Consider the following 25,929-nt stretch of genomic DNA (forward strand, 5'->3'; position numbering starts at 1 on the left):
AAGTATTTTATTTCTATTGATCTCTTTTTAAGACTTATTAATTGAGCGATTGAATTTCAATTGCAAGTACATTAGGTATAGTTAGTTAAAGGGGTATTGTTTCAAATATGTTTAATCTTTGTTTGGCGCCTTATAGTATTCCCAACAAAGCTCTAGGCTCCTACTATCTGAAATATAAATTTTCCAAGAACTACCTTTGATCTGTAGGATTTGTTCAGCCCATGGCATCACGGTTTTATGTTTGTTTGCTGTAAAAAAAAGTTGTGTAATCTTGTAATTGCTGGCAGGAGTAGATGGTGGTGGCATCCTTAATCTCCGCAAAGTTCCTGTCGCCGTCTGCTGCGTCCTCCGTGAGGTCGCTTTGCCGCGTGCCGGTGCAATATCTGGTCTCCATCCTTGCGGTCTTCGCTGACGTCCTCGCCGGAAATTAGGCCACGCCAGTCGCCGCCGCACAGCTGGTGAGATATCTCATCCTTCGTCTAAAACGCGTGTTACAGATTCTCCACGGGTGAAGAAAATAAGTTCTCGGTGCTGTTTTTACTACTTCATGATTGGATTCTGCTAGTTGTCTTATGTATATCATGTCTGCATGGCTTGGTTCAGATTCTTCTGAGTAGAGGCTTACACAAAATTTGTGTACAAGGTTTGATAGTAGTTCAGATGTGTATGCTTATCTGATACTAGTGGCTAGATTGTAGCCTGTAGCTTCTTAACATGCCGTGGGAAGATTCACAGTAGGTGCATTTGTTAGCCTTCTTAAATTGAGCTACTTTGTTAAAGTAGATTCTCTTTTAATCATTCATGTGACTCTACTCACTCCTTCTGTTGTTATGTCTTCTGACTCTGATGATTTCTTACTCTTCGGAAATTTGGCATGCTATTATTTTTGTAAGTGTAATTGGATCTGTTCAAATGCACTTTGCTTATTCATATTTTAACAAGTATAAGTCACAAGAAAGCTCCAGGCTAGCTCCTAGTATCTGAAAATAAGTTATCCAAGAACTAATTTTGCTGTGTAGGATTTCATGTGCCCATGACATCATGTTTTTTATGCTGCATTAAGAAAAGTTTTGTAATATTGTTATCTTGTAATTGCAGGCAGGAGAAGATGGTGTGTCATCCGTTAGCCTTCTCGGCTGCGGGCTGGCTCCATCCTCGCGGTCTCCGCCGGAAATAAGGTTGCGTCCTCCGCCTCCCTGCACCCGGTGAGACTTCTCCACGATTGGATTCTGGGAGCTGTCGTTAGTAGATTCAGGACTGGATGTTTTGGTTCAGAATTTGTTTGAGTGAAGGCTTACACAAAATATGTATGCAAGGTTGGATAGTTGTTCGAAAGTGGATGCTTACCATAAGGTAGCTAGTAGCATTTAGCTTCCTAACATGCTTTGCTCTACTAATAATCATTCATGTGATAATCATGGTTTTTGAGTCGCTGTATAGTCGCCGAGTCGGCGCGGCGTGGCTGGGTCGCGCAAGCAACTTGACTCATGGGGCGAGTCGCTCAACCTGCTGGCTCGCCGACGACTAAACAACGACTATACAGCGGCGGCTGTTAGTCGCCGGTCGCTTCTGCCTCGGGGCTTCGGGACTTCAGAGAGAGAAGTAGAGGGTGAGAAAGGGTAGAGCTTGGGAAGAGAGGCTCGAGCTGCCGTCGCTCCTCGCCGGTGGCATAGAGGAAGGGGATGGTTCGAAGGGAGAGGCTCGAGCAGGTGCTGCTCCTTGCCGGCAGCGCAGAGTAAAGAGAAGGAAGAGGCTCGACCACTCGAGCGAGGCTAGGTGCGGGAGTGCTTTTGGCTGGCGGGTGAGGCTGGGTGCGGGAGGATTCTGGTGATGGGGTTAGGTTTTAGTGACTGGGTGAGGCTAGGAGAGGCTAGCTGGGCCGTGTTGGGCCTGGCTGGCCTGGCTGACAGGCCAACTTTGCTCACATTGCATCAATTGGCTATGCAAAGGATAGAATTATGTGGGGTACTGCTCTTTTTACTGTCATGGCGACTTGGGGCGACTAATCACGCCAAGTCACTGAGTCAAGTCAGCAAGTCACTAGCCGTAGCCATGGCGACTTGGCTTGACTCGGCGACTCAAAAATCATGGTAATAATGTCTCTTGTTGCTATTAAAATAGAGATCCGGTTTTGCATGTAGATTAGAGGAGACAGAAGTACTACACTACTGGTTATGTAAATAATCAGGGTTAGCATTTGGCAATAAGGGTTGACATAGTGATAAGGCTGATTTTTTTGAAAGTCATTACCACTATTTAGTAAATATGGGCTAAAAACAGTAGTTTTTATAGTTCTATTTTTTCTGTCGTAGTGTCCTTGGTAGTTCATTGTAGGAATAACTTGGTAGTTCATTGGTGTATTTTTTCAAATATATCCCACTCTCCCATTCTACCATTGGTCAGCTTTGTTCCCAGAGTTGCAAAAATGCTATGATGAGTCATGAAATGCACAAGGCATGTCAGACTTCATGATGAGTCATGAAATGCACAACGCATGTCAGACTTCATATATGCCACGACATTCATGAGAAGATATTCATATTCTGAGTTATTTTTTGGTTTCATTCCTCAGTTTCTACATGCCTGTTTCTGTTCATAAACAAGAAGTTATGTTCCTTAGGTGCTAGTGGGCGAATTGCGTAGTTGTTGTCTCAGTTTGTTCAGTTATCTACATTTTTGTAATCATTGTCTACATGATTTGTTTACTTTGATGAAGAGTGGCTACTTATCGTAAGATCTGTCTCTTTTTTATAATTTATCAGAAGATTAGCTGAGCTTACAATTACACAAACTTTTTAAATCTTGTGTATTTTTATATCCCCGTTATCTAGATGGAATACATTTCTTGTTATTCAAGCATGATTAAATATGCGAGGGTCAAATGATGAAGAATATACTGCAACAATATGATGGAGCAATGCTCCTGTGACTCTTAGTATTTAAGTCTCTAATGATACCCCAACACACTTCCTGGTTGCTCATTTTATGTTCAAGTCATTGTATCTTCCCACTAGATATATGATTTAATATTCCACTTGGTGAACCATGAGCAGCATGCCATGTTGATTAATTGGCATGACTTATATTTTTCTATATGTGCATGATTATGAATTTGATTGATCTTTATTTCGTTTTGAAAGTAATTGTTCACTACTCCTAAATTGTTAGCATTTAAGAAACATGTGCGACAACCGGCTTGGCCGTTGCCTCAACCTTGACACACAAGAGGAAGGGTGGACAAAGACCTACGCTTTACGTCAACGAGGACGTGCAGCCTACCCCAACTTGCTTGGGAAAAAGGCTTTGATAATGTTGTTGTGGGCAGTGGCGGGTTCAGGAACGACGACTTGCTCCACTTGGACAACGCTGAGGACAAGAGCGGCCACGACAACTTGTAGTAAGGTACATCCTTCTGTGTTTTTGTCATAATTTTGTCTTATTTCGGTGCTGCCCGTGCAACACAACAATCAGGCTTCATTCATGTAGTTTTGTAGTTCCTTCCATACTTTGTTCCAGGTTCACTGTCATGTATCTAAAGTTCTGCTCATTTCTGCAGCATTAGGCCATTGAGCACCTCCTCCGCCTCTCGTGCTCGCACCGGCAGCAGCTCGTGGTGGGCTGGCTGCCATGATTGAAACGGCAAGGTGCCAAGTAGCCGCAGCTGCCGAGGCACTGGAGATGGAGGCCCTCCTCAATGGCTTCAATATGCCCGTGTCGACCTCACACGCCATGGTAAGCTACCCATATGTGGTCCTCTCCACGTCCAGACCTAAAGAAGCAAGCTTTTTTTTGCTTATGCTTGTGGAGAGAAGAAGGAAGAGCCTCAATTCATTTTGCTCGTGCGAAATTTTTGTATTGCCATGAAAATTCATATTATTGATGTATCCAACGAGATTAATCAATTGGTGGCACTCATCTGGAAATGGTGGCTTGTATCCCTTTAGGGATGAGCCGACATGTATGCTTTGCACTTGCACTCGCTTTGCTCCATGAAAAAGTTGTTGCGCACATGGCTGACTGGCTGCACTGGCTTAGACTGTTGTTGCTTAGTTTCTCCGGTTGCATGATGAATAGCTGATGTTTGTAATTTGATGTTATTGCGAAATTATTCCAGATTGTCTGACCTGATTACATGCTTATCTGGTTGTTCATGGTGGTTCCACTTCCATAGCTTACTATGTAATTGTGCTTAATGTACTGAATAGTAAATATGATTTCTTATTACTCCAATTCTCATTTTTCCTCGTGTGCCTGGTTACAGTTCTTACCAATAATTTATTTCACTTGTTACTTGTCAACATTAGCAGTAAGCTTTCTAACATGCAATGTTTTATTAATTATTAGTTTATATCTACTAATATTCTCTTCAAATTAGGAGCTGCTGTAATAAGAAGTGTGCCCACAAGTAGTCATGTACCGGGAACTAGATATACTTGTATAAATTGAGGTTTAGGCCTGGGAGCTAACTAAGCTAGCATTTCCTGCTCCATTTGATTTTTTCTTCACCTGGGCATAATATCTATCTATCTATCTATCTATCTATCTATCTATCTATCTATCTATCTATCTATCTATCTACATAGGTTGATTGAACCAGCAACCCCTTGCTCATTGATTTAGTTGTTGTCTTGCTCAATTATCTTAATCCAGATTATTATTTTATTTGGGTTAAACTTGGAGATTGAGTTCTTACTTAATATGAGTTTTTTGGTATTTGCTATCTTTTGGCTGGTTGCACTTGTCGGAGATGATCTGGACTGCTAGATCAATGTGTATTCAGGGTTTTGGTATTTCCTACTCTTGTGATTCAACACAATTAATGCTATCTTATAAAGACTAATTATGTTACTGCTGAATTGATGCTTATAGAAAGAAGAATTTATATTCCCAATTTCTTTGGCTGACTTGGAAATTTATCCAGGGCATGGTGTGCAAGTATGTATACTGAAGGGAGTTGTGGTCCAGGATTGCAGTGATGCGGCACTGTTTTGCAGGTAGGTACTTGATGGCATGAGCTAGACTTATTAGGAATCCCGTAATTCGTTTGTGAAGTGCTTTGCCATACATGTGGGATATTTGTTAGAGAAGATGCATCTAGTTCAAAATGATGTTGCAAATAGGAAAACATCTAGAATATAACATGTCCGTGAATGTTTCTTCTCAATTCATCAATGTCGTGCCACCTAGACTCCATGTACGTTAGATCCGCATTCGACTCTGGGTTTTTGTTTAGTTTTCTGGTGCTACCCGTATCTCCTCTCTATGCCCCGGGATACATGGGCCATATAGCCGATGAATGCAGTGGCGGACCCAAGATTTTATCAGTGGGTATGCCGCACCAAAAAAATTGAGGACAATTTTAATAAAATATATTTACTACTTCAATATAATAACTGTTTGCTGTGTAAATCGATATAAAAACAATAAATAATATCTAATTAAAAAATTTAATTAACAAGTTGAAAAAATGATCACACACATAGTTCTAGCACACCAAAATAATAGTCTAAAATAAGAATAAAAGAAATTTACAATACTACTTAGTGTGTCCAGCGGCAACCTTCTTTGTTGTGTTTTTCTCAAAAGGGAGTGCAATGTCTCCGCTGCTTTTCTTAACTGAATATTTTTTGAAAAGGAAACAATTTACAATTTGCTATGTACATCATGTGTAACAAAACTCATCATGGCTGGGGGTCGCCGCCGTGGCGACGCAGACTAGTCGTGCAGAGCGTTGGTTTGCAGTTCAGGATAGGTAGACGGAGTTGGAGGTATGAGATTAATCAAACAGGCCACACGGACTGCTTAAGCCTCAAGCTAAGTGGTTTTGGACGAATCGATCAGCCCTTCGTTTTCCTCTACTACTGTACAGGCTCGAGGTTAGCTAAGCAGTTTTGCACGATCGATCGGCTCTTTTTTCTCCCCTACGACTAATTATACTGTACATAACGACCAGGCCCTGTGGGTCCGCCACTGGATGAATGTGTATGTTGCCAGGTTCATAGCTTCAAACTTGGCTATAATGTTCCCTCTCTTGCCACTTTTAATACATATTAGCAAATTGATGCTGATCCTACACACCTATCGATGGTCTGATAAGTAGACATCATTCATATTTCTTCGATGTGGTAGTCAACATGATTTGCGATAGATTGTGTTTCCTGCGAAGCAGTGGAGACTGTTCCTGTACTATATATTTAACTATTACTCAATAGTTAAGATCTATCAAATATACCCATTTGTGCTTGTTTGCCTGAGTACTACTCTAGTTAGCTATTTCCAACAGTAAGTTGTAGATGAGAGTTGTTCATATGTAGGATCATGTTGTATTTTGCGTACAAATGCTGTCATATCCTTTATCTAGGCTTGAGTTTTTTTTTTCTCTAAAACCGTCCATGACTTTCTCCTTTAGATTTACACCCCAATTCCAAGTAGTTGCTTATTGTGTCCTCAGTTTATACATCTGATACTTATTATCTTGTTTTGTGATTTTCAGGTAAAGAAGAAAAGGCCAAGACGGCCTGAAGTAACTAGTTTAGGTCCTCGTAATGTTTCTGGCCGCTTTGGAGTTTGGCATGTCCTGGAAAGATGGCCTTGGTGGTGCGGCTGCTGGTGATATGCTGGTCGGTGCGTGGGTGTGATACTGCCGTTTTGGTACTTGTAGCGTCGTCCTTGTAATGCTCCTGGCCAGGGAGTTGTGGTGATACTGAGTAGTTGTATTTGAAATGATATGATTTGTGTTGTGTGCACATTATTGTTTGTTGCGTGTTGTGAATGATCAAAAAAGATGAGAAGTTGTGCCGAAATTTTGAGTGCCGAATACTAATTTCTGTTACTAATTTGTCGCCCACAATCAAGTTTTGCTCCTAGACAGAGGAAAAGGAACCAGTTATGTGATGGCCGGGTAGTAGCAAATATATGCAACAGGGTGGTGCATGTTAAATGTCAGTGCCTAGCTGTAAATGAAAGCTGATGTAGCCTGATCGATCTGCTACGAGTGACCGCGCGTGATTTGCTTGATTAGCTGACCAAGTAACATAGCAAGATTGTCTCAGCCGAAGCCACAAGTCACGAAGAGGTTGGTATTGCGTTTTGTTTTGGCCCATTCTACATGTGTGGTTAACTAAAAGCAAGAATCAACCAAAAGAGCAGTGATCGACCGATGAGCAACAAGCTAGCATGGTTAAGCATATGGAGCTGATTAATGCCTAATTTACGTGCAAAAAGAATTGACCCAGTTGGCTGATTGATGTAGCAAGCAATATGTATAGAGGTGAGGAAAGATAATTTTATGGCCCAGCGCATTACAGCTTGGCCTCTCCTAGGGCAGAGCAACAGGCAGCCAAAATTAACTACTACCTTTAGAGAACCGAGCCGTCCACCCTACATATCCGTGTCTATATTAAATATTTCCATAGAGCTGATCCGCACGTCATATATATCCGGTAACCACAGGTCATTTAATCACCATGAATTTAATTGATTTGGTTCAGCCACTCATCTAGCTCCCCACAAGAAACGAACATGAAGGTGATCAAGAGAGAAGCGAAATTAGCACCAACCCATCGTCTCCTTCCCGCTCACACCTCCCTCCTCAAAAACATATGCAAGTCAGACTCTATAAGTAAAGAGCTCTCCTCACACACCGCGTGCGGATTGCGCGTGTGACTATGACTTAGACTTTGACTCTTGCTCGGAGAGGAGAGGAGAGGCATGGCACTCCGGCCAGATCGCGCTGTCGGCCAGAGAGGAGAGGTAGAGCCATGGCCGGCAGCCGAACGAGTATTCGTGATGGCGAGCGACCTGAGATCTTCCAGCAGGTAATCATACCTCCTCCTCGTCTTCCATGGATCCTTCTTCTGATTTACATTGTTCCCATCGAATCAGTCATGGATCCTCCTTCATATTCTTTGGATAGCACACGTGGACCTCAGCTGTGAGCACCCACGTAGAGTATTCCCCTCGCGAGCGTTACCTGATCTGGATTCTGGAGCATCAGGACATTTAGACTCGGAGCATGTGAGTCCACTAGATGCTCATCGGTACAGATAAAGAGCCTGCTAAATGCCTGATACAGAGACTTTTGTTGGCAAAACTGCAATGGTATCGTAATTTTAGGTTCTATTTCCAAATTAGACATGGATATTTGGTGGATCAAGCAGCAAGCACGGCGAGAGCTCGGCTGCAGCTGGACCGCCGGCGATGCAGGGCGAGGAGAAGAAGGGGAAGGTGAAGAAGGGGTGGCTAGCGGTGACGGTCGACGAGGACCATCGGCGGTTCGCCATCCCCATCGCCTACCTCTACCACCCGCTCTTCCGCCGGCTGCTGGAGGCGGCGCGGGACACCTACGGCTACCACTCGTCCGGTCCGCTGCGCCTCCCTTGCTCCGTCGACGAGTTCCTCCGCCTGCGCGCGCTCATCGAGCGGGACACGCACTCGTACTCGTCGTCGCACCGCGTGCACATGGCCCCGTGCACCCGCGCTAAGGTCACGTCGTGATCGATGATCGGCTGTGAGCACGACGACGGTGAGCAGCGGAGGGCGTGCGCTGGACTACGCTCATCTGCCGATACGGATAGTCGGATACATGGGTGTACCATGGAGAGAGAGGAGAGGGTACGCGATTAGTCTGGGACGATGGTTTTGGCCTTCTTTTCCTTCCGATTTTTGCACATACATGTATACTGATTGATTGACAGACATACCGATGTATATATAAACATTTGGATTCACAGTCGTCATAGCCAGGCTTATCTACAGGCAGATTTGAATTGCTTAATTCCCCTCTCTTTTGCAAAGTTCAAGACCAAACAAAACAAGGTCGAGCTCGGAATGACTGTCAAACAGGCCATGAAACGAGATCAGGCTCGGCAGGCAGGCGTCAAGTTAGATATAGGCTGACGCTACGTACAGAGCTATTATACAGATTAACTTCCCCCTTCGCTACCTCATGTCCATCGAGTTGCAGCAGGACAGCATCATATTATGCTCCAGTTAATCATGGAGGATGGGGTCCTTGGGGAATTTCCGATGCCGCGTTTCTTTCTGCTGGTCGATTCATGTCGTGTCCTTCGTTGTGGGTTCAGCAATCAGCACCAGGTCGGGGAGAGGGATAGAGCAAGACGGAGACAGGCAGCATTGGTCTGACCCCTCTTCGTCACTCCTAAGAACATGTCCACCAGCATAACGTAAACGAACATTTTATATTTATTTTGGTCTGCGTGGAAAAAAGGTATGTCCTCAACCCAGCGAACGGATGCACATACAAACAAGTTGAAAAAAGGACTAATTTTGTGTGCACGCTCCGATGCAAACAGACACAAGCCGTGTCTGAAATGCGGTGCCTTATTTTGGGTGCAGACACCTGCTCCCCAATCTGGAGAGAGGGTGCATACACCAATGGCCATGATAAGAATCCCAAAAAAATTAACAAATGAAAGTAAATGAACTTCAAAATTTCCTTCAAATTTAGGTTTATTTATAAAAGTTCAATGAAATCTAACCTAAATTACATAAACCCTAGTATACTGGTTTTTGGTTGGGGCGCGCGACAGGTCTGCTTCATCACTGTTCTTCCCGTTCACTGCCACCTCCCGCGCTCGCATCTCCGCCCTTGCTTCGTGCATATGGCGGTGCAGCATCGCTGCATGCATCACCGGAGTTTCTCGGCGACGTTGCGTGCCCACCCCAGGCGGGATCCCTCATTCTGGGCGAGCCATGCTTGCTCGCGGGCGGCCGCCTCGGCCTGGAGCTGAGCGTTGAGCTCAAGCAGCCTTTGAATCACAAGTTAAGATTGGAATATAAGCCTAGAGTTGCCTACTAGTTACCTCCCTATGATTTCATGTGGTGAATGAGATCTACTTATCCTGTTAGGGTTTATTCTCCATACCTCAAGTTCTTAGGTTTTATGATCATCACTTAATTAATAATGATCAAGGTTTGACTTCCTAGGGATCTCTCATTAAATGGGGTTCTCACTTCCATGATCAAGTGTTGTCTTTGATCAATTAAATATAGACTTTCCTTTATGGTTTCTTGAATGGACATGGTTATGGTTGTCTCAATTATCTTGAGTATAACGCCATAGGTTGAGCTTTCTCATTTAAGAATGGTTATTCTAGGGTTTATGTGTACTCCTAATATCTCCTTAGGCATCTATGCTAAGGTTTCATTTGTCTAGCTTAATTGGGTTAGTCTCTTCCTCACCTTATCAATTCAGGGTATAGTATTATTCCATGTGATATTAGGTTATCACACCACTCCAAGGGAAATGGTTGTCAACCTAATACTTTAATTCAAAGGTTGTCCTTTATTCTTAAATAGGTAAAGCTAAGAGTGGTATGAGTGGTCTCTCTCTTATCTAGGAAAGGACTTTTAATACCATCTTAAGATTTTGTTCCATAGATAATGAGGTGATCATCAATATCTATGTTTAACATAAAAGGTTCTCTTTCTAGGGATGGTCTTGATTAGTATCCTAAGGTTATGTTCTTAAGATGAGGTTTTGTTTACATGGATGTATATCCAGGGTTTAACTCGAGGTTTGTCATTGCTTCTCTAATAATTAATAGAACTCTCACTTCTCTAGGTTTGATGCTTAATAATTTGGAATAGAGAAGAGTTGTATTCCTTAGTTGGATCTCCTTGTCTTGTTTCCAAGATTAAAGTAGAATGGATATCATAGGGCTTATGATAAGTGCATGGATTAGTTTAAGACATGGAGAAGATAAGTGAAGAATAGTTTCTCCAATTATTGTTACTTGGTTTGTACTTAAACAGATGTTCTTAGGTTATGGCAAGGATTACCATATTATGATCTGTTATAAGATCAAGTAGTTGATCAGTGAGTAAAGTGTGGTTGTGGTGATTATTAGTGCTATTTAATCTAACCCCTTAGATCAAATCATCTCTTCCCAAAACAAGGTTTTAACAAAGTCACATTGAGGTTTATAGCGCTTGACTTGATGAGCTACTTCAGTTCCACCAAGGTCAAGTGAAACTTCGATTCTTGTATTTGTTTTACTTTAAAGCGCGAAAATTCCCCGGATTTTCTATGCATGAATGCAATGCACACATCTGTTTCCTCTATTTTTGTAACCCCATTACCTGGGATATTACAGCCTCCTCCTGGGTATTCTGTTCCCGATGGGATGGTTTGTCGTCTTCGACGTTCTCTCTATGGTCTCAAACAGGCCCCTCGTGCCTGGTTTGAGCGTTTCGCCTACGTCGTGGCTTCGCTGGTTTCTCTCCTAGTCTTCATGATCCGGCACTTTTCGTTCACACTTCTCCTCGTGGACGTACTCTTCTTATTCTCTATGTTGATGATATGATCATTGCTGGTGATGATCTCGAGTATATTTCCTTCGTCAAGGCTCGTCTTCGTGATCGGTTTCTTATGACTGATCTTGGTCCTCTTCGCTATTTTCTTGGCATTGAGGTTTCCTCCTCTTCCGATGGCTTTTCTATCTCTCGGGAAAAGTACATTCGGGATCTTCTTGCTCGTCTTGCTCTTGGGGATGAGCGCACAATCGATACTCCTATGGAGCTTAATGTTAAGCTTCGTCCCTGCGATGGTGATCCTCTTCCTGATCCCACTCGTTATCGCCATCTTGTTGGGAGTCTTGTTTATCTTCTTTGTCACTCGTCACGATATTTCTTACCACTGTTCATATTACGAGTCGGTTTGTCTCAGCTCCTACCACTGTTCACTATAGTCATCTCCTCCGTGTTCTTCGTTATCTTCGTGGCACGATCACTCGTCGCCTTTTCTTTCCCCGTTCCAGCTCTCTCCGGCTCCGGTGCTATTCGGATGCTACATGGGCGAGTGATCCTACGGATCGTCGTTCACTTTACGCTTCTTGTGTGTTTCTTGGTGGTTCGCTTATTGCTTGGAAGACGAAGAAACAGGTCGCGATTTCCCGTTAGAGTGTTGAGGCTGAGTTGCGGGCTATGGCTTTGTTGATTGCTTGAGGTGACTTGGTTACGGTGGTTGCTTGCAGATTTTGGGGTCTCTGTTACGACACCCACTCCACTTTTGTACGGCAGTACGAGTGCTATCGGTATTGCACGTGATCCGGTCAAGTATGAGCTGACCAAGCATATCGGTGTTGATGCTTTTTACACACGTGCACGAGTACGAGGATGATGTTGTTGCGGTTCATTATGTGCCTTGATTTGCGGTTGACGGATTTCTTTACGAAGGCACTGAGACTCGAGCGCAGCATGATTTCTTACTCTCCAAACTCGGTGTTGTGGATCCACCATGAGTTTGAGGGGGTGTTAGATGTATATATCTGTCTATTGTAGTTTCCCCATATGTTAGGGGGCTTTCTGCATATGTGCACCTGTACATGTACTATATATTATGGCCTTTGGCCCCCTGGTAATACAACAAGCATATTTCTCTAACACTTCACATGTCCTTTTGCAGTTAATTGTTGGCAGTACTTATGTCCTGGATGGGCACCAACACTTTCCAATGGATATCTAGTGCTTCAACATATGGTTTAGAGCTTAAAAGTCAAGATCCAGCAGCCGTTCTTCATGGAGATTATCATGTTGATTTCTTGGTCACTTTGGACGATTAGAAATGACTTTATATTCAAAGGAATCACTCCAAGTCTCTATCGCTGCAAATATAAGTTCAAGGAGGAGATGGCACTTCTGGTCCATAAAGCCAAGAGGAAATCTTATGTTGGCCTTAAGGCCTGGGTAACGAATTTCTTGTAAATCCCTAGTAACATAGTGTAGTTTAACTTAGCTTAGTTTTTGCTTTGTTTTAGTGCTCTCCTCCAGCACTCTGTACTTTTAGTTTTGAGACTTATACCAAAAATCAATAAAAATATACGCAGTGAGGAAACTCAATATATAGATTTCAAAAAAATAAAGAACGGATTTGCTAAAGCTCAGTAGATTTTCTAACCGTTGGATTATACGCGGACATTGGTGCGAACATTCCTCATGGTATATAAAGTCTCGCGTTTTATTTTATTTTTTTCTTTTTCTTTTGTTTTTGCTTTTTTCTTATTTTTCATTTTGTGCATAATATGTGAAGTTGTTGCGACGCAGCAATAATTTTTTTTTGCAGTTATAAGTGGAGTTGCAACTCCTATTTTTTTGTAGTTGCATGTAAAGTTGCAGTTAAGATTATTTTTTGTAGTTGCAAGTGGAGTTGCAACTGAGATTTCTTTTTCAGTTGCAACTGAGAATTTTCTCGTTCCAACCGAGGTTTTCTTCACTTGCAAGTGCGGTTGCAACTGTTTTTTCAGTTGCAAGTGCGGTCTTGCAACTGACATTTTTTTCAGTTGCAAGTGCGGTTGCAACTTGAATTTTTCTTTAGTTGCAAGTGTAGTTGCAACTGAGACTTTCTCCAGTTGTAAATGTCGTTGCAACTAAGACTTTCTCCAGTTGCAAGTGTGGTTACAACTGCAAATTTCTCCTGTTACAAGTATTTTTTTTCTAGTTAGAAGTGAGATTCCAATCATGATTTTTCGAGATGCAAGCAGATGTGTAGCCGCACTCTTTTACATTTTTTCGTAGAATAGTTCACTTAGTATGCATCTAAAAGTTCAGTGAAGTTTTTTCTGGCAGTTCATTTAGTATGCATACACTGTTGTTCAAGAATTAAAACATGCACAAATACGCACGAGTATTTGTGCTAGTAAAGATGAAGAAAAGATAAAAAGTGTGTGCGGAACAACATAATAAAGAATACACAGAGACAAGCCTTTTTCGCTTTATAAAGTATATGCTGAGATCAAAGTTCAACCACAAGGACATCACATCGCCTCAAAAAAGGAGGAAAAAAAACTAAAGGACAGCACATACATAGCCCACGAATGTGACCTTAGGTAGAGGACGAGTACATAGTTTGGAAAAGATAGCATGTTTAGTCCTTTTCTTCAGATGGATGACAGGTAGAAAAGTTCTCGGTGATCGAAGAGCATGTTGATTCAGAAAATATATAAAGTTGCCGCGTGGAGTATGTCAAACTCACTACTCTGGGACTATAGGAGGGGTCGACATAGTATGTCAACCCATATAATGCCAAGTTTCATTCCCTCCTTTTCATTAAACTCAATGACGCCTTTGGTATAAGATGTCAACTCAAAATAAATCTTACCACAGACAGCTGTAATGCCTTGACACCTGCCAATGTTCACCATTCGGCGAATACCGCCATTTCGGCGCGTGGTGAGTTTGTAGCGGTGTCTGTCCCACTTGGACGCCCCGATCTTGCACGCCCAGATCTCACTTTCATCGAGATCACAGACCACGACAGAGCAGCCTGAAGCCGCGCGCACCTGGCATGTTGGAGAGCAAGCACTTGCAGTGTTGTGGGAATCCGTGCTCTTTGGGTGGCAGCTGGATCCTTTGGCCATCCTGAGGCCGCGCGCCATAGGAAGGTCTGCAAGGAGGCAGGGTCGAGAACGAGCACCCAGCCCCGTGAGGTCTCTAAGCAGGGGTAGTGTTGCATCTCGTCGATGGCGAGCGTGCTCAGGGCTTGGCTGGCGATGCTGTGCAGCTGCTGCGAATCGGTACGGGTTCCAACAAGTAGCGGCGACGGCGAGACGCCTGGTTCCTGCACAGACTGCATCTCTATCGTCGACAGCAAGAGATATTCTCAATCCTATTGACGATCAGGCAGCAGCGCGCGCGCGGTTGTTTGTGGAGATTGTTTGTGCTGAGCCCACCTTATGTAGGCTGCCCAACGGAACGGCGCAAGGATGTGCGATCCTCCGACCGGATAAAACGGCCTGCGTCAATTGCACGCCAGGCTGGCTGGAGCGGATAAAACGGCGTCAATTGCGCGCGTCAACATCAACTAAACAGCAGGTCAACGCGAGCGTTTCCCCTTTCCTCGCTAGGCACAAACAGGTCGTCGCTTGGTTCCTGCGCGCGTCCAGCCTGGCACTTGGTTCATTCATCAACGGAACTCTCGCGCGCGCCTCCGGATTTTAATCGGCCGTCCGTCGCGCTCTCTTTATTCCCTACTCTGTCACGTCACGTACGTGAACCAAAACAAATCCCCATCCATCGCGAATTAGTGGGGGAAAAACATTCATTCATAGCTGTGCTATTTGCGCGAGTAGTACTCCGGAATTTGTTCCGGCCACTCTTCTTTATAATTTTCAAGTGATGCATGCGTGCATTTTCTCATACAGCTAGATCGATGAACCGGAAGATGAGCGGATTTCCTTTACCAACAAAAGAGGTAATTAATAATACCAAAGGTCAATTTAGCTATGCAGTGCTCCAAAGTTCCGTCTCACCTTTTCCTCTTTTTTTACGTCACATAAATTCGTCAAATAACGCCTTCATAAAGCAGCACGCATCTCACCGGCCACCCCTCGCCGATTTTGCACGGTGCCACAAGATCAGGCGGCGGGTTTAAATGAACCAACGTCCGCCTCCGCCACATCCCTCTTGAGATGCACACGTTGCTCTTCGTGAAATTGATGACACGCGCAAGGGTCCTGGGTTCGATGTCACCAACACCGACGTCCACCACGTGAATTTCATGACACGCGCAAGGGTCCTGGGTTCGATGTCACCAACACCGACGCCGTGTTCCCGGCCGACTCGTACGACTCTCCGTGCTCTGTCTAACTGGATGCCATACGAACTGGTCCACGCTGGCTCCAGTCTGCCCAAAAATATGGGGCCTACACCACCGTCGCATGCACAGCTGGAAGCTATGGACATCTCACTCAAGGGGACAGAGCTTCGGACCATCACGCAAACACTCGGCAGTCGCTACTACCACCACCCCATGGTGACTAGGGCTCACATGACTCACCGTCTACGCCAATGGCCGGCTCCCGTCGGTGCTCCTCTACGCCTACGGCAGCCGTCTACATAGCGTTGTCAGCATCTCCGGCGTCGGCGCCTCCCCTCTAGCCATCGTCGCACGGGATGAACGTCCGCATACGGTCAACGGCAACGGCTATGTGTGGCCATCAGTGTTGATATATCGTCAGTTGATGCCAGCCCCATCTGTGGCCACTCATCAGACTCTGAACCTCCATAGAAACCACACCATGGCCATGTGGTAACAAGGATCAACCCATATTCTCTCAAGATTCCCTCCGACCCCCCCCGGGGAGTTCGCCCCGTATACATTTAAAACCTTTCTACTTGTGGTCATTGCATGTGCGTGAAGCGAGTCACACTAGGGGGGTTCAATATTAGATCTAGCAACATTTTACCACACTTGTGTATACACCATGTGGACACACACAAGATTTTGGTTAATTCCCACCCTCCTAGGAGTAGGATCCAAAGAAAGCTAACCTGTTGACCCCTCGGATTACAACTTTGACTGGACTTATGCCTTCATTTGAGCTTGATTAGGTCACATGGACATGTGGTAACAAGGATCAACCTATGTACTCTCAAGATTCCCTCCAGTTCATCCCAAGAGGGAGTTCCCCCAAGAACCTTCGCAAGTCTTGTCAGCCCATGTGCGCGAAGCCGGTCACACCCGGGGACCCGTGGTGCGAGATTCATGCTCTATCATTTCATGTGAAACCAAAATTTAGCGACAATCGATTCAAAAAGAATCTTAAAAAATGGAAAACCAACGTGCAACATCATTTTATGGGACCTAATTGCGAGAAACATGGACATACATGGACTACAATAGTTTTTTCCGAAAAATCCCTTCACAAAACTGGACTTCTATGGCTTTCAAGCAAAATGAGATAGGTCATGGCCTTAACCACCGCATAGTTTGTTGAACGGAGCCAATATATTATGAAGGCCGGGGTGTGGATACCGCAAATCGGGCATCCCTCAAAGTTATTTATTTAATATAAATATATTCAAAATATCTTGGAAAATAAGTAAATAAGAACAGAAGCATGATTAGCTCGACAAAAAAATATGCCGACGACATTGACCGACCCTATCCTGTAATCCGTCCGGCTGGCCGGTGGGAGAGCCCACGTGGAATAGCTACGTCGATGGCCCGCTGTATGCCAAAGGCCATCCTCGACCAACGCCGACGGGCGATTGTACGCCGACGACTAGGTCCATCTACGCCGACGACCACACTTCTCAGCTCCCTTCCTCGATACCTATGCCGGCAGCCTCGAGGAAAGCCATCGGCGTAGGATCAGGGCCGTCAACATACGTAGATTTTCCTTTAGTGGGTCACAAATGATATATTGATAGTTTGGTTTCAGTTGCTCACAAAAAGATGGAGGTATTTTAAGCGAATGAACTGAAAATATATAACTGGAATATGTGTGGATTATATTTGTGCGAAAATAGAAAAAATAACTGGAATATGTGTGAAAAACGAGGTGAACTTGTACATAATTTTCTTAAAAATTATATAAACCCATATTTAGACAAATATCTTGTTCGTTTGATTTGAGTTGCTCACAACATTTAATTTTTTTTACTGAAATTCTAAAATGGAGTGAAAATATTTTGACAAAAGATATATAACTAGAATATGCGTGAATCATATTTTGCTATTCCTACTAAAATAGCTATACTCATTCCTACTAAGTTAGTTCAAGCAAGCATGATATGTACTACTCGATCCATCAAGTAATTATTGCGTGGTGCAACAAAAACTCTGTTTTAGTTCACGCGGGAAAACACAAGTCCAAATCGAAATTGAGCGCGACGGAATCCAACAACAACTGGCCCAGCATCGGCAGCACCTAGTAGCCTACGGAACCGTCCGATGCAATGTGCACGGTCGATACGCTCCCCGCGCTGAACAAAACAATTAGACCTTTCTATCCGCAAATAAGTGCATGTTTTTTCTATTTTGGAAGCCAAACAATTCCAAATTTCACTGAACTTTTACATAAAATACGGTAACATATGTAATATCAAATTTAAAATACACTTATTTAAGGACGGATGAAGGAGTAGGCAGGTGAATGATGATGGCATCTCAAGTGATCGGCAAGTAGAGTAGTACTGTAACCGGTACATCACCTATATGCATGCATTGTCGACTAGAACATGCTATTAATTAGGATCTAAATGATCTATCACGCGGGAGATGAAATATTGATTCGAGTACATCGGGAATGAAATACGGAGCGATAAACCCAACATGATTACTACTACTTCATCAGAGTCAGAGAGAGAGAGAGAGGAAATAATGAGGAAGTAAATCCTCACTGGAGAACACAAAACGCACGCACCCAACATCCTGCTCGCTTCGCTGCCGCTGCCGCCGCCGCCGCACTCGATCTCGATCTGCTGCTCCCCGCCGGCAACCCAGCACCGCCGCTCACCGGCGCACCCACCCACCCAATCCCATCTAGGCTGGCCACCTAATCCCCTTCACGCCGGCCATCAAAATTCCTCTCCACCCCCTACTAGGCGGGGCAGCGGGAGGCGCAACGGCCTCTCCTCAGAAGATGGACGCGTTCGTCCTTGTGGCGAGCGAGCCAAGGACAGGGGAGGGCGGAGATCACCCGTCGTCCTGGTGGCTGTTGGGGACAAGAACCTTGGGCGACAGGCGGGAGGAGCTCGCCGCGCCGCCGGAAGAAGAGATGGTGGTCGCCTGTCCGGAACTGTTGTTGCCAGTGCCGGCGACGTCCTCGAGCTATTGCTGCCATCCACGACTCCTCCTTCACCTCTCGTGACACCTAACTCGATCCCCTCTCCTACCCAACGAAACCCAGATCGAACGCCGCCGCCGCCGCTCTTCCCCCTCACCTCTACATCCCCTCCCTCCGCTCCTGCTGTCCTGCACCAGAACGACCGCCGCGGCCATGGCCTCACGAAGGACAGAGGCGGTGCCCCCAAGTACCAGTGCGTCGCGGCGGCTCGTTCGCCGGCGCGCGCGTGCACTGGTAGGACGGTTTGCGGCTCTCCGTCGAACCTGCTGCCTGCGTCGCGCGCGCGGCCGACCGGGGCTGCTTCACGCCGGCTTGGTGGTGCCGTCCTAGCGGACGCGGCGGCGCAGCTCCGCCCTTCTGCCCTCCGTCTCCGCTGAGGCCCAGACCTTGGCATTCGCCGCTCCCTGATCCGGGACGCCGACATCCGGCATCCGCAGGTATGCTATCCAGTGCCCTGAACCTATTCCTTTGGTTCCCCTGATTCGGTTTTTTGGACTGAAAAATTGTTTCTTGGCAGAGCAACAGGCAGGAGGAGGGGCGAGGCGTCCTAGCTCTAGTCCCGTTGGTCCAGCAGCTTCTCCCTCACATCCCTTGCAGCTACCTTGGAGCCTTGGAGGGGCAACAGTTTCCAGGTATGGGAAGCTCCTATTTGTTCAAGACGCTCTGATTCCTGGATTTGGATACCTGTATGCTGGCGGCGCTAGGGACGAGCATATCATTTTGATATGGATTTATGGGGGCTGATCCATGGGCTGAAAATGCAATTTGGTTCAAACTTGCTTACTTTTGGTGGTAATGCTGCCAGTGTATATGCGGTTTCAATGGATTAATTAGACGACCAGTCTGCTGGATAAGGGAAATGCAGTCTCTACTTCACGTAATCTCCGTAGCAAATTGGGATGGTTGCTTTACAACTCTGGTGTCAACTCCTATTGTTTCTTTGCCTGTCTTGAGGAAATAGCTTCAGAATCAACAAGAACTGAAAATGGGATCAGTAATATTGATTTTCATCCCTGGTTTATCTTGAAATAAATAATAGATGTAGTCCTCCAAGTTTGATTACTCTGTGTGATGTCAAGCAATTATCTTTCGTTTGACTGTTTGAGTGTATATGCTGGTTAAAAACTAGAACCTGTAACTGTTGAACTAGTTTATACGTGGATGCATAGCTATGGTACCTGAGCATCTACTCAAGTTAAGCCAATTAATGAATGCTAATTTTTTTGTCCATTCAAGACCATACTACAATACCGTAAAAAGAAGGATAACCCTATAGCACACTTGCACAATATGTTGTCAGAATTCCCTAGTCTTCTTATTTCTTCAGGCTGCAAATACGTCCTGATTTCAGTGCGCCTTGTGGAGTGCTTGGACTTTAGATCATATGTTAGTTCATAACTGATTATTCGGACTAGGATGTTCTGTATTCATACAGCAATCTACTACCGAAGATCAACCTTCGCTTCTTCCTTGTGAACTCTGGCTGGAGTCTGACTGACCCTGTGCACACCGTGTTGGCAGATCAGTAGAGAACTTTAGGTGAAAATTCATATTTTTTCGTGTCCATTTCCGTGTGAGCTAGCTGCACCTTCAGATATGATTTTAGTTTAGGTTTGCTCTAAACATTAACTCATGATGCGCAAGATTAACTAGTATGAGCTGTCAAGATGCATGCATACACAGTGCTATTGCTGCCCATTTGCTCTTCATTGCAGATTGATAAAACAAATTCAAATACTAAATGTTTATATGAATCTGCCGATTGAGATCAATCTTCGCTGATTTCTAATTCCTTTCTCGACTGAATTGTTTGCTACAAATGTTTGTGGCATTTGTGGTGGACATGCTAGAATAGTTGGCAAGTCCGCAGGATTTGTTCTGGTGTATTAGAAAACCTGGCGATCTTGTTTGCAGCCTTAAAACATGGAAGAGAAGGTTTCGGAAATTGATGTGCATTGCAAAACATTCTAATCATCGGCACTAAACATTCTAAATTGTGTAACTCTCCTGTTCACTCATGTATACAAAAATTAGTGCTTAGGTACTGATAGTGATAGGTAATCTAGATCAATTGCATGGATAAGAATATGGATCACATGGGAAAGAACATTGTTTCCAGCCTTGCTCTAAACAATGGCTCGTGCTGTGGAGAATTAGCTAGTCCGAGCTGGGCGAGATGAATGAATACACCGTGTTGCTATTGCTGCCCATTTGCTCTTTAGTGCAGATTTATAAAACAAATTCGAAATGCTACATGTTTATATGAATCTGCGAATCAAGTTTTGAGATCAATTTCCACTTATGTCTATTTCATTCCAATTGGGAAAGTTTAGCGCTAGTTTAATGCATGAACTATAGTTTGACAACACTAATTTTTATGCCCAATGATTGTAAGTTCTCTTTATTTAATTCACTTTAGGATATGAATATCTCTGTTTGTTATTTTGTGTAGGATTTGAGTTGGTTTTGGTTCTAGATTTCTCTTGCTTAGTTAAGATTCTGAATGTTTTTAGGAAAGTGATGTGAATAGTCAAGTAAATTATATAGCTTCCATCTACTCAATGAATGTTCATGTCTAATTCTAAATTTTAGGATCATTCTGGTGCATCCTTATATAATAGAGGAAGGACAGTTTTTATTTAAACTCAACATTTAAAATACTAGAAATTTAGGATAGAATGTTCTCTATTTAATGGTCATTGTTTTTATTTTAAGACAGAAAGATTGAGTGGGAGGAGCTGTGCTGCGTGCTGATGGTTGGTGAACATGTTCCACATGTCCTGCTGCTCAGGCATTTCGGCTGCCTGGGACCTAGAAGACGACCCATGCCTGATGCTGCTACATGTCTTATTAAGTGCAGTTTTGCCATAGTGAGGTATGATCGTTTTTATTTAATATTTTGATGTGATGTGATGGTGTTTTGCATCATTGGTTATTTGTTGCGCTTGATTTCATATTAAGAGGCATAAAGAAGCTGTTTTTTCACGTGGTTCCTATCAATTTGATCTTCTGAATATGTTTTGGATCTTAAAATATCAGTGGCCTTTGCTATTATACACCAGCACATACTTTGTATGTAATTTTAGTCTTTTCTCCTTTGTATAGTTTTGAAGCTAGTTTAGTACAGTATCTTCTACTTATGTCGAAGTTAACATTTGTGGTCTTTACTCCAAAGTTGTGCGATTACGCACTGAACTATATGTAGACTAAGCTGTCGTTCTCCAAAGTATAAACTTGTTTTTTATATTGCTATTTTGCAACTCCGGGGACATGTTCATGTCTATGCTAATTTCCAAGATGTACATCACCTTGTCTTTTTTTTTTGTTTCTAGCCGGTTCAGTTCACTTGCTATATATAGATTGGGTTGGTTTTCCCAATGATACAATATCGGTGCCAAGTTTGTTATGGTGTAGGTGTAGCGTTTTGTGAAATATTCTACTAGATTGATTAAACATTTAATCCTGGTGTGTCTCTTTCGTTTTGGTTATTTTCTTATATTTAAAGCCATGATGTTCACAATAATTCCATATAGGTGAACATGCAGATGTATAAGTGCTGCCGATTTGCGTGGGTGACAATTCTCTTTTTTTACTTTGCCAGTTTTACTGTACAAGCTGGTACTCTTTTTTTGTTGATATCGTTAGTTGCCAATGGTGAGCTTCAACTGGCTTATGAAAGCTGAATTGAACCTCTGAGACATGTTTATCTGCATGAAATCGCTTGTTGGGCGCAGCTACCATATTAAATCTGGAAAATGCGCCATGGAGCATTTTCCGTCGGCTGATGGGCAGATTCCGTCGGCTTCTCAACGACCTCGTGCTCAAAGAGATCTACCTCAGCGGGCGCCGCTTCACCTGGTCGAACGAACGCAGCCCACCCACGCTGAGCCACATTGACAGGTTCCTTTGCACCACAGACCGGGAAGACCTGCATGGCGAATGTCACCTCGGATGCCTCGCTTCGGTCGTTTCTGATCACAGCCCGCTGCTCCTAGACTGCAATCCGTCTCCGGCAACTCATCGTCGCTTCCACTTCGAGGAGTTTTGGCTACGGATGGATGGCTTCCAGGACACGGTGGCTGGAGCCTGGGCCTCCGTCATGGACGACGACCCTTTCCGTCGCTTGGTGCTAAGGTTGCAGGCCACGGCGCGGAGGCTAACCAGCTGGAGCGCGCGCTCAGTTGGCAACATTAGGGACAAGATGGCTGTCTCTAGAGAGCTCATCCTGCGCTTTGATAAGGCACAGGAGGACCGCCTGCTCACGCCCCACGAGGACTGGTTGCGCAAGCAGCTAAAAGTGACCTACTTGGGCCTGGCCTCCTTCGAGCGAACGATCGCGCGACAGCGAGCCCGCATTGCCTTCCTCAAGGACGGCGACGCCAACACGTCATTCTTCCATAGGCAGTGCACATTCCGACGCCAGAAGAATAGGATTCACAGCCTCCTGAGCAGCGGGCGCGTGGTCACGGATCACGCCGACATGGCTGAGGCTGCGTTCGACCACTTTGATGCCCTGTTAGGCACTGCCGCTGACCGCGACTGCACTCTGGACCTCACGCCGCTCATCGAGCCCGCCACCGACCTCCACGAGTTGGACGCTCCCTTCACAGCTGATGAGATCTGGGGTGCTGTCAAGCGCTTGCCGGGCCACAAGGCGCCGGGGCCGGACGGCTTCACGGCAGAGTTCCTCCGCTCATGTTGGGCTGTCGTCGGCCCAGACATTGTGGCCACGTTCCAGCAGCTGCATGACATGCGAGGTCGGGGCTTTTGTCGCCTCAACCAAGCCCTGGTTTCCCTGCTGCCTAAGCGTGCCGACGCCAGCTCCCTGAGCGATTACCGCCCCATAAGCCTCATCCATCTCATCGCCAAGCTCTTCGCAAAGGTCCTCTCGCCGCGTCTTGCGCCAAGGCTTGCGGAGCTGGTCAGTCCTTGCCAGAACGCATTCATCGCTGGAAGAAGCCTTCATGATAACTTCATCCTCGTCAAGCAATCTGCGCGCCTGCTGCACCAGCTTGGAGCACCCCGAGTCCTGCTCAAACTCGATCTCGCGCGCGCCTTTGACTCTTTGTCTTGGCCGTTCTTGTTCGAGGTTCTGCGCCAACACGGCTTTGGGGATAGATTCCTTGAGTGGCTGGCAATCCTGTTCTCCTCGGCTAGCACAAGAGTGCTCATCAATGGTGAGCCTGGACCACCCATCTGGCACCGAAGAGGGCTCCGTCAAGGCGACCCACTATCGCCACAGCTGTTCGTGCTCGCCGTGGACGTCCTCAGCAAGATCATCAAGCGTGCGATCGACACCGGCATCCTGCAGCAGCTCCACCCACGACGCCCGGTGCCCGCCGTCTCCCTCTACGCCGATGATGTGGTACTATTCTGCCACCCGTCCGAGGGAGATGTCATCGCTGTCAAGGAAATCCTGCACCTGTTCGGCAGGGTGTCGGGTCTGCAGGTCAATTACGCCAAGAGTTCTGCCTCCCTCTTGCGCTGCAGCGAGGAAGAGGCCGCGCCGGTAACCGAGCACCTGGCCTGCCCCATCGTTGATCTGCCGATTACATACCTGGGCATCCCATTGCACATTCGCCGCCCCACCGCTGCGCAATTGCAGCCTGTCGTCGACAGGGTTGCAGGATGCTTGCCTGCTTGGAAGGCGCGGCTAATGAACAAAGCTGGGCGCCTCGCCTTCGTCAAATCTGTCCTGGGAGCGGTGCCGCTTCATCAACTGCTCGTGCACGCACCGCCTAAAAAGTCTCTAAAGCAGCTTGAGAGGATTGAAAGGGGATTTCTCTGGGCTGGGCGCGCGGAGGCCAATGGCGGCAATTGCCATGTCTCTTGGCGCCGCGTCTGCCGACCGATCTCGCTTGGTGGCTTAGGCGTGCATGACCTGGAGCGCACGGGGCTGGCTTTGCGCATGCGATGGTTATGGTTCTCTCGCACGGACACCAACAGAGCATGGAGCGGCCTCGACTTGCAGTTCTCTGCCGAAGAGCGCGCCCTATTCTTCGCCTCCACCACGATGTCGCTCGGCAACGGAGCCACTGCCCTCTTCTGGGAGGATCGCTGGATCCATGGCCGTTCTATCAGAGAGCTTGCGCCCATGCTTTATGAGTGCATCCCCAAGCGCCGGAGGCGGACAAGGACCGTTGCTGAGGGGCTCCAGGGCCACAGCTGGGCAAGGGACATCCATGGCACACTTGGCGTGCATGAGATTGGCCAATATCTGCGCATCTGGATTGCCATCGAGCACACCGCGCTGAGCGAGGAACCCGACACTCTACTTTGGAAATGGACGGCCAGTGGCACGTACACGGCGAAATCCTGCTACTTGGCCTCCTTCCACGGTTCCACCGCCTCCCCTTCGTGGAAGATGATCTGGAAGTGTTGGGCGCCGCCGCGTGTCAAGTTCTTCCATTGGCTCGCCAACTTGGACCGCTGTTGGACCGCCGATCGCTTGGCCAGACGAGGATTACCGCACCACACCGCCTGCCCTTTGTGCAGTCAGGAGCCCGAGACCATACACCATCTGATCATTGGATGCCCCTTCGCTAGACAGGTTTGGCACGAGATCATCGCCTGGCTACGACTACCCTGTGCCGCACCCAGCCGCGACACCCCTCTCCTCGATTGGTGGCAGGACTCCAGACAGCATGTTCCCAAACCCATGCGCAAAGGACTTTCCTCCATGGCCCTGCTCATTCCCTGGATGGTGTGGAAGCAGCGGAACGACTGCGTTTTCGAGGGTGCACAACCTTCTGTCATCGCTAGTATTGGCTTGATCAAGGACGAGGCTAGGCTGTGGGCAAGAGCTGGCGCCTTAGGCCTGCGCATCTTGCTACCGACGACTTGGGATGTACATTAAGTCCCTGCTCATGTACCCTGCCTCTTAGGAGGATTGTAAAACTTCTATCTTTCCAATGAAATGAAATGCAAAGAGTCCTTTGCGTTTTCTCGAAAAATAAATCTGGAAAATGCGCTTACAAGATGATCCTAACTAGTGCCTCATTTCTGCTTGTTAGTAGTGTCAGACCCTATGGTATATCGACCTTTTACTATTTCCAGAAAGGAAACCTTGATGCTTACACTTATAGTTTCATATATTTGACATGGTGCAAAATCTTCGTAACATGTAGATGACCAAGTGCTGCCATGTTTACAGTAAAAGTTCTGTAGAGTTTCTTGCCCCCTCTCAAATAGGTAGCTGAAATGCGTACATTGGAAATTTCTACATTTACATGCTCTAACCTCTAAGGATCATGTAGTCCTGCAAAATCTGAAGTGTGGTATATAAAAGGAATGATAAAGTTGGATTTGACCAGTATCACTCTCGACTGGGCAAAATATG

General features: G+C 45.7%; 2 protein-coding genes and 1 non-coding gene across 3 annotated transcripts; all 3 read left to right on the plus strand.

The window, feature by feature from the left end:
* The first annotated feature begins 2,874 nt into the window (after positions 1-2,874).
* LOC124704893 lies at positions 2,875-2,958 on the plus strand. The gene has a single exon (XR_007003760.1). It is a non-coding gene; the product is annotated as a small nucleolar RNA Z199 (small nucleolar RNA).
* A 5,241-nt stretch (positions 2,959-8,199) lies between these two features.
* On the plus strand, positions 8,200-8,731 carry LOC124701063 (auxin-induced protein 6B-like). Its single transcript, XM_047233117.1, has one exon. The coding sequence runs from the start codon at positions 8,200-8,202 to the stop codon at positions 8,494-8,496; it is 297 nt and encodes a 98-aa protein (XP_047089073.1). The 3' UTR covers positions 8,497-8,731.
* Positions 8,732-18,386: 9,655 nt separating this feature from the next.
* Positions 18,387-21,680, plus strand: LOC124697874. Its single transcript, XM_047230406.1, has 5 exons — positions 18,387-18,534; positions 18,654-18,824; positions 18,975-19,027; positions 19,108-19,222; positions 21,306-21,680. The coding sequence occupies exons 1-5, from the start codon at positions 18,387-18,389 to the stop codon at positions 21,491-21,493; spliced, it is 675 nt and encodes a 224-aa protein (XP_047086362.1). The 3' UTR covers positions 21,494-21,680.
* Positions 21,681-25,929: the final 4,249 nt, after the last annotated feature.

This window comes from Lolium rigidum, chromosome 3 (genome assembly GCF_022539505.1).
Source record: "Lolium rigidum isolate FL_2022 chromosome 3, APGP_CSIRO_Lrig_0.1, whole genome shotgun sequence".
Lineage (NCBI taxonomy): Eukaryota > Viridiplantae > Streptophyta > Magnoliopsida > Poales > Poaceae > Lolium > Lolium rigidum.

Coding starts and splice junctions, on each gene's coding strand:
- LOC124701063 (XM_047233117.1), top strand. CDS start 8,200: ATGCAGGGCGAGGAGAAGAAGGGGAAGGTGAAGAAGGGGTGGCTAGCG.
- LOC124697874 (XM_047230406.1), top strand. CDS start 18,387: ATGGACGCGTTCGTCCTTGTGGCGAGCGAGCCAAGGACAGGGGAGGGC. Junction 18,535..18,653: donor AGAAGAGATGGTGGTCGCCT/GTCCGGAACTGT, acceptor AACGAAACCCAG/ATCGAACGCCGCCGCCGCCG. Junction 19,223..21,305: donor GGAGGGGCAACAGTTTCCAG/GTATGGGAAGCT, acceptor TTTTATTTTAAG/ACAGAAAGATTGAGTGGGAG.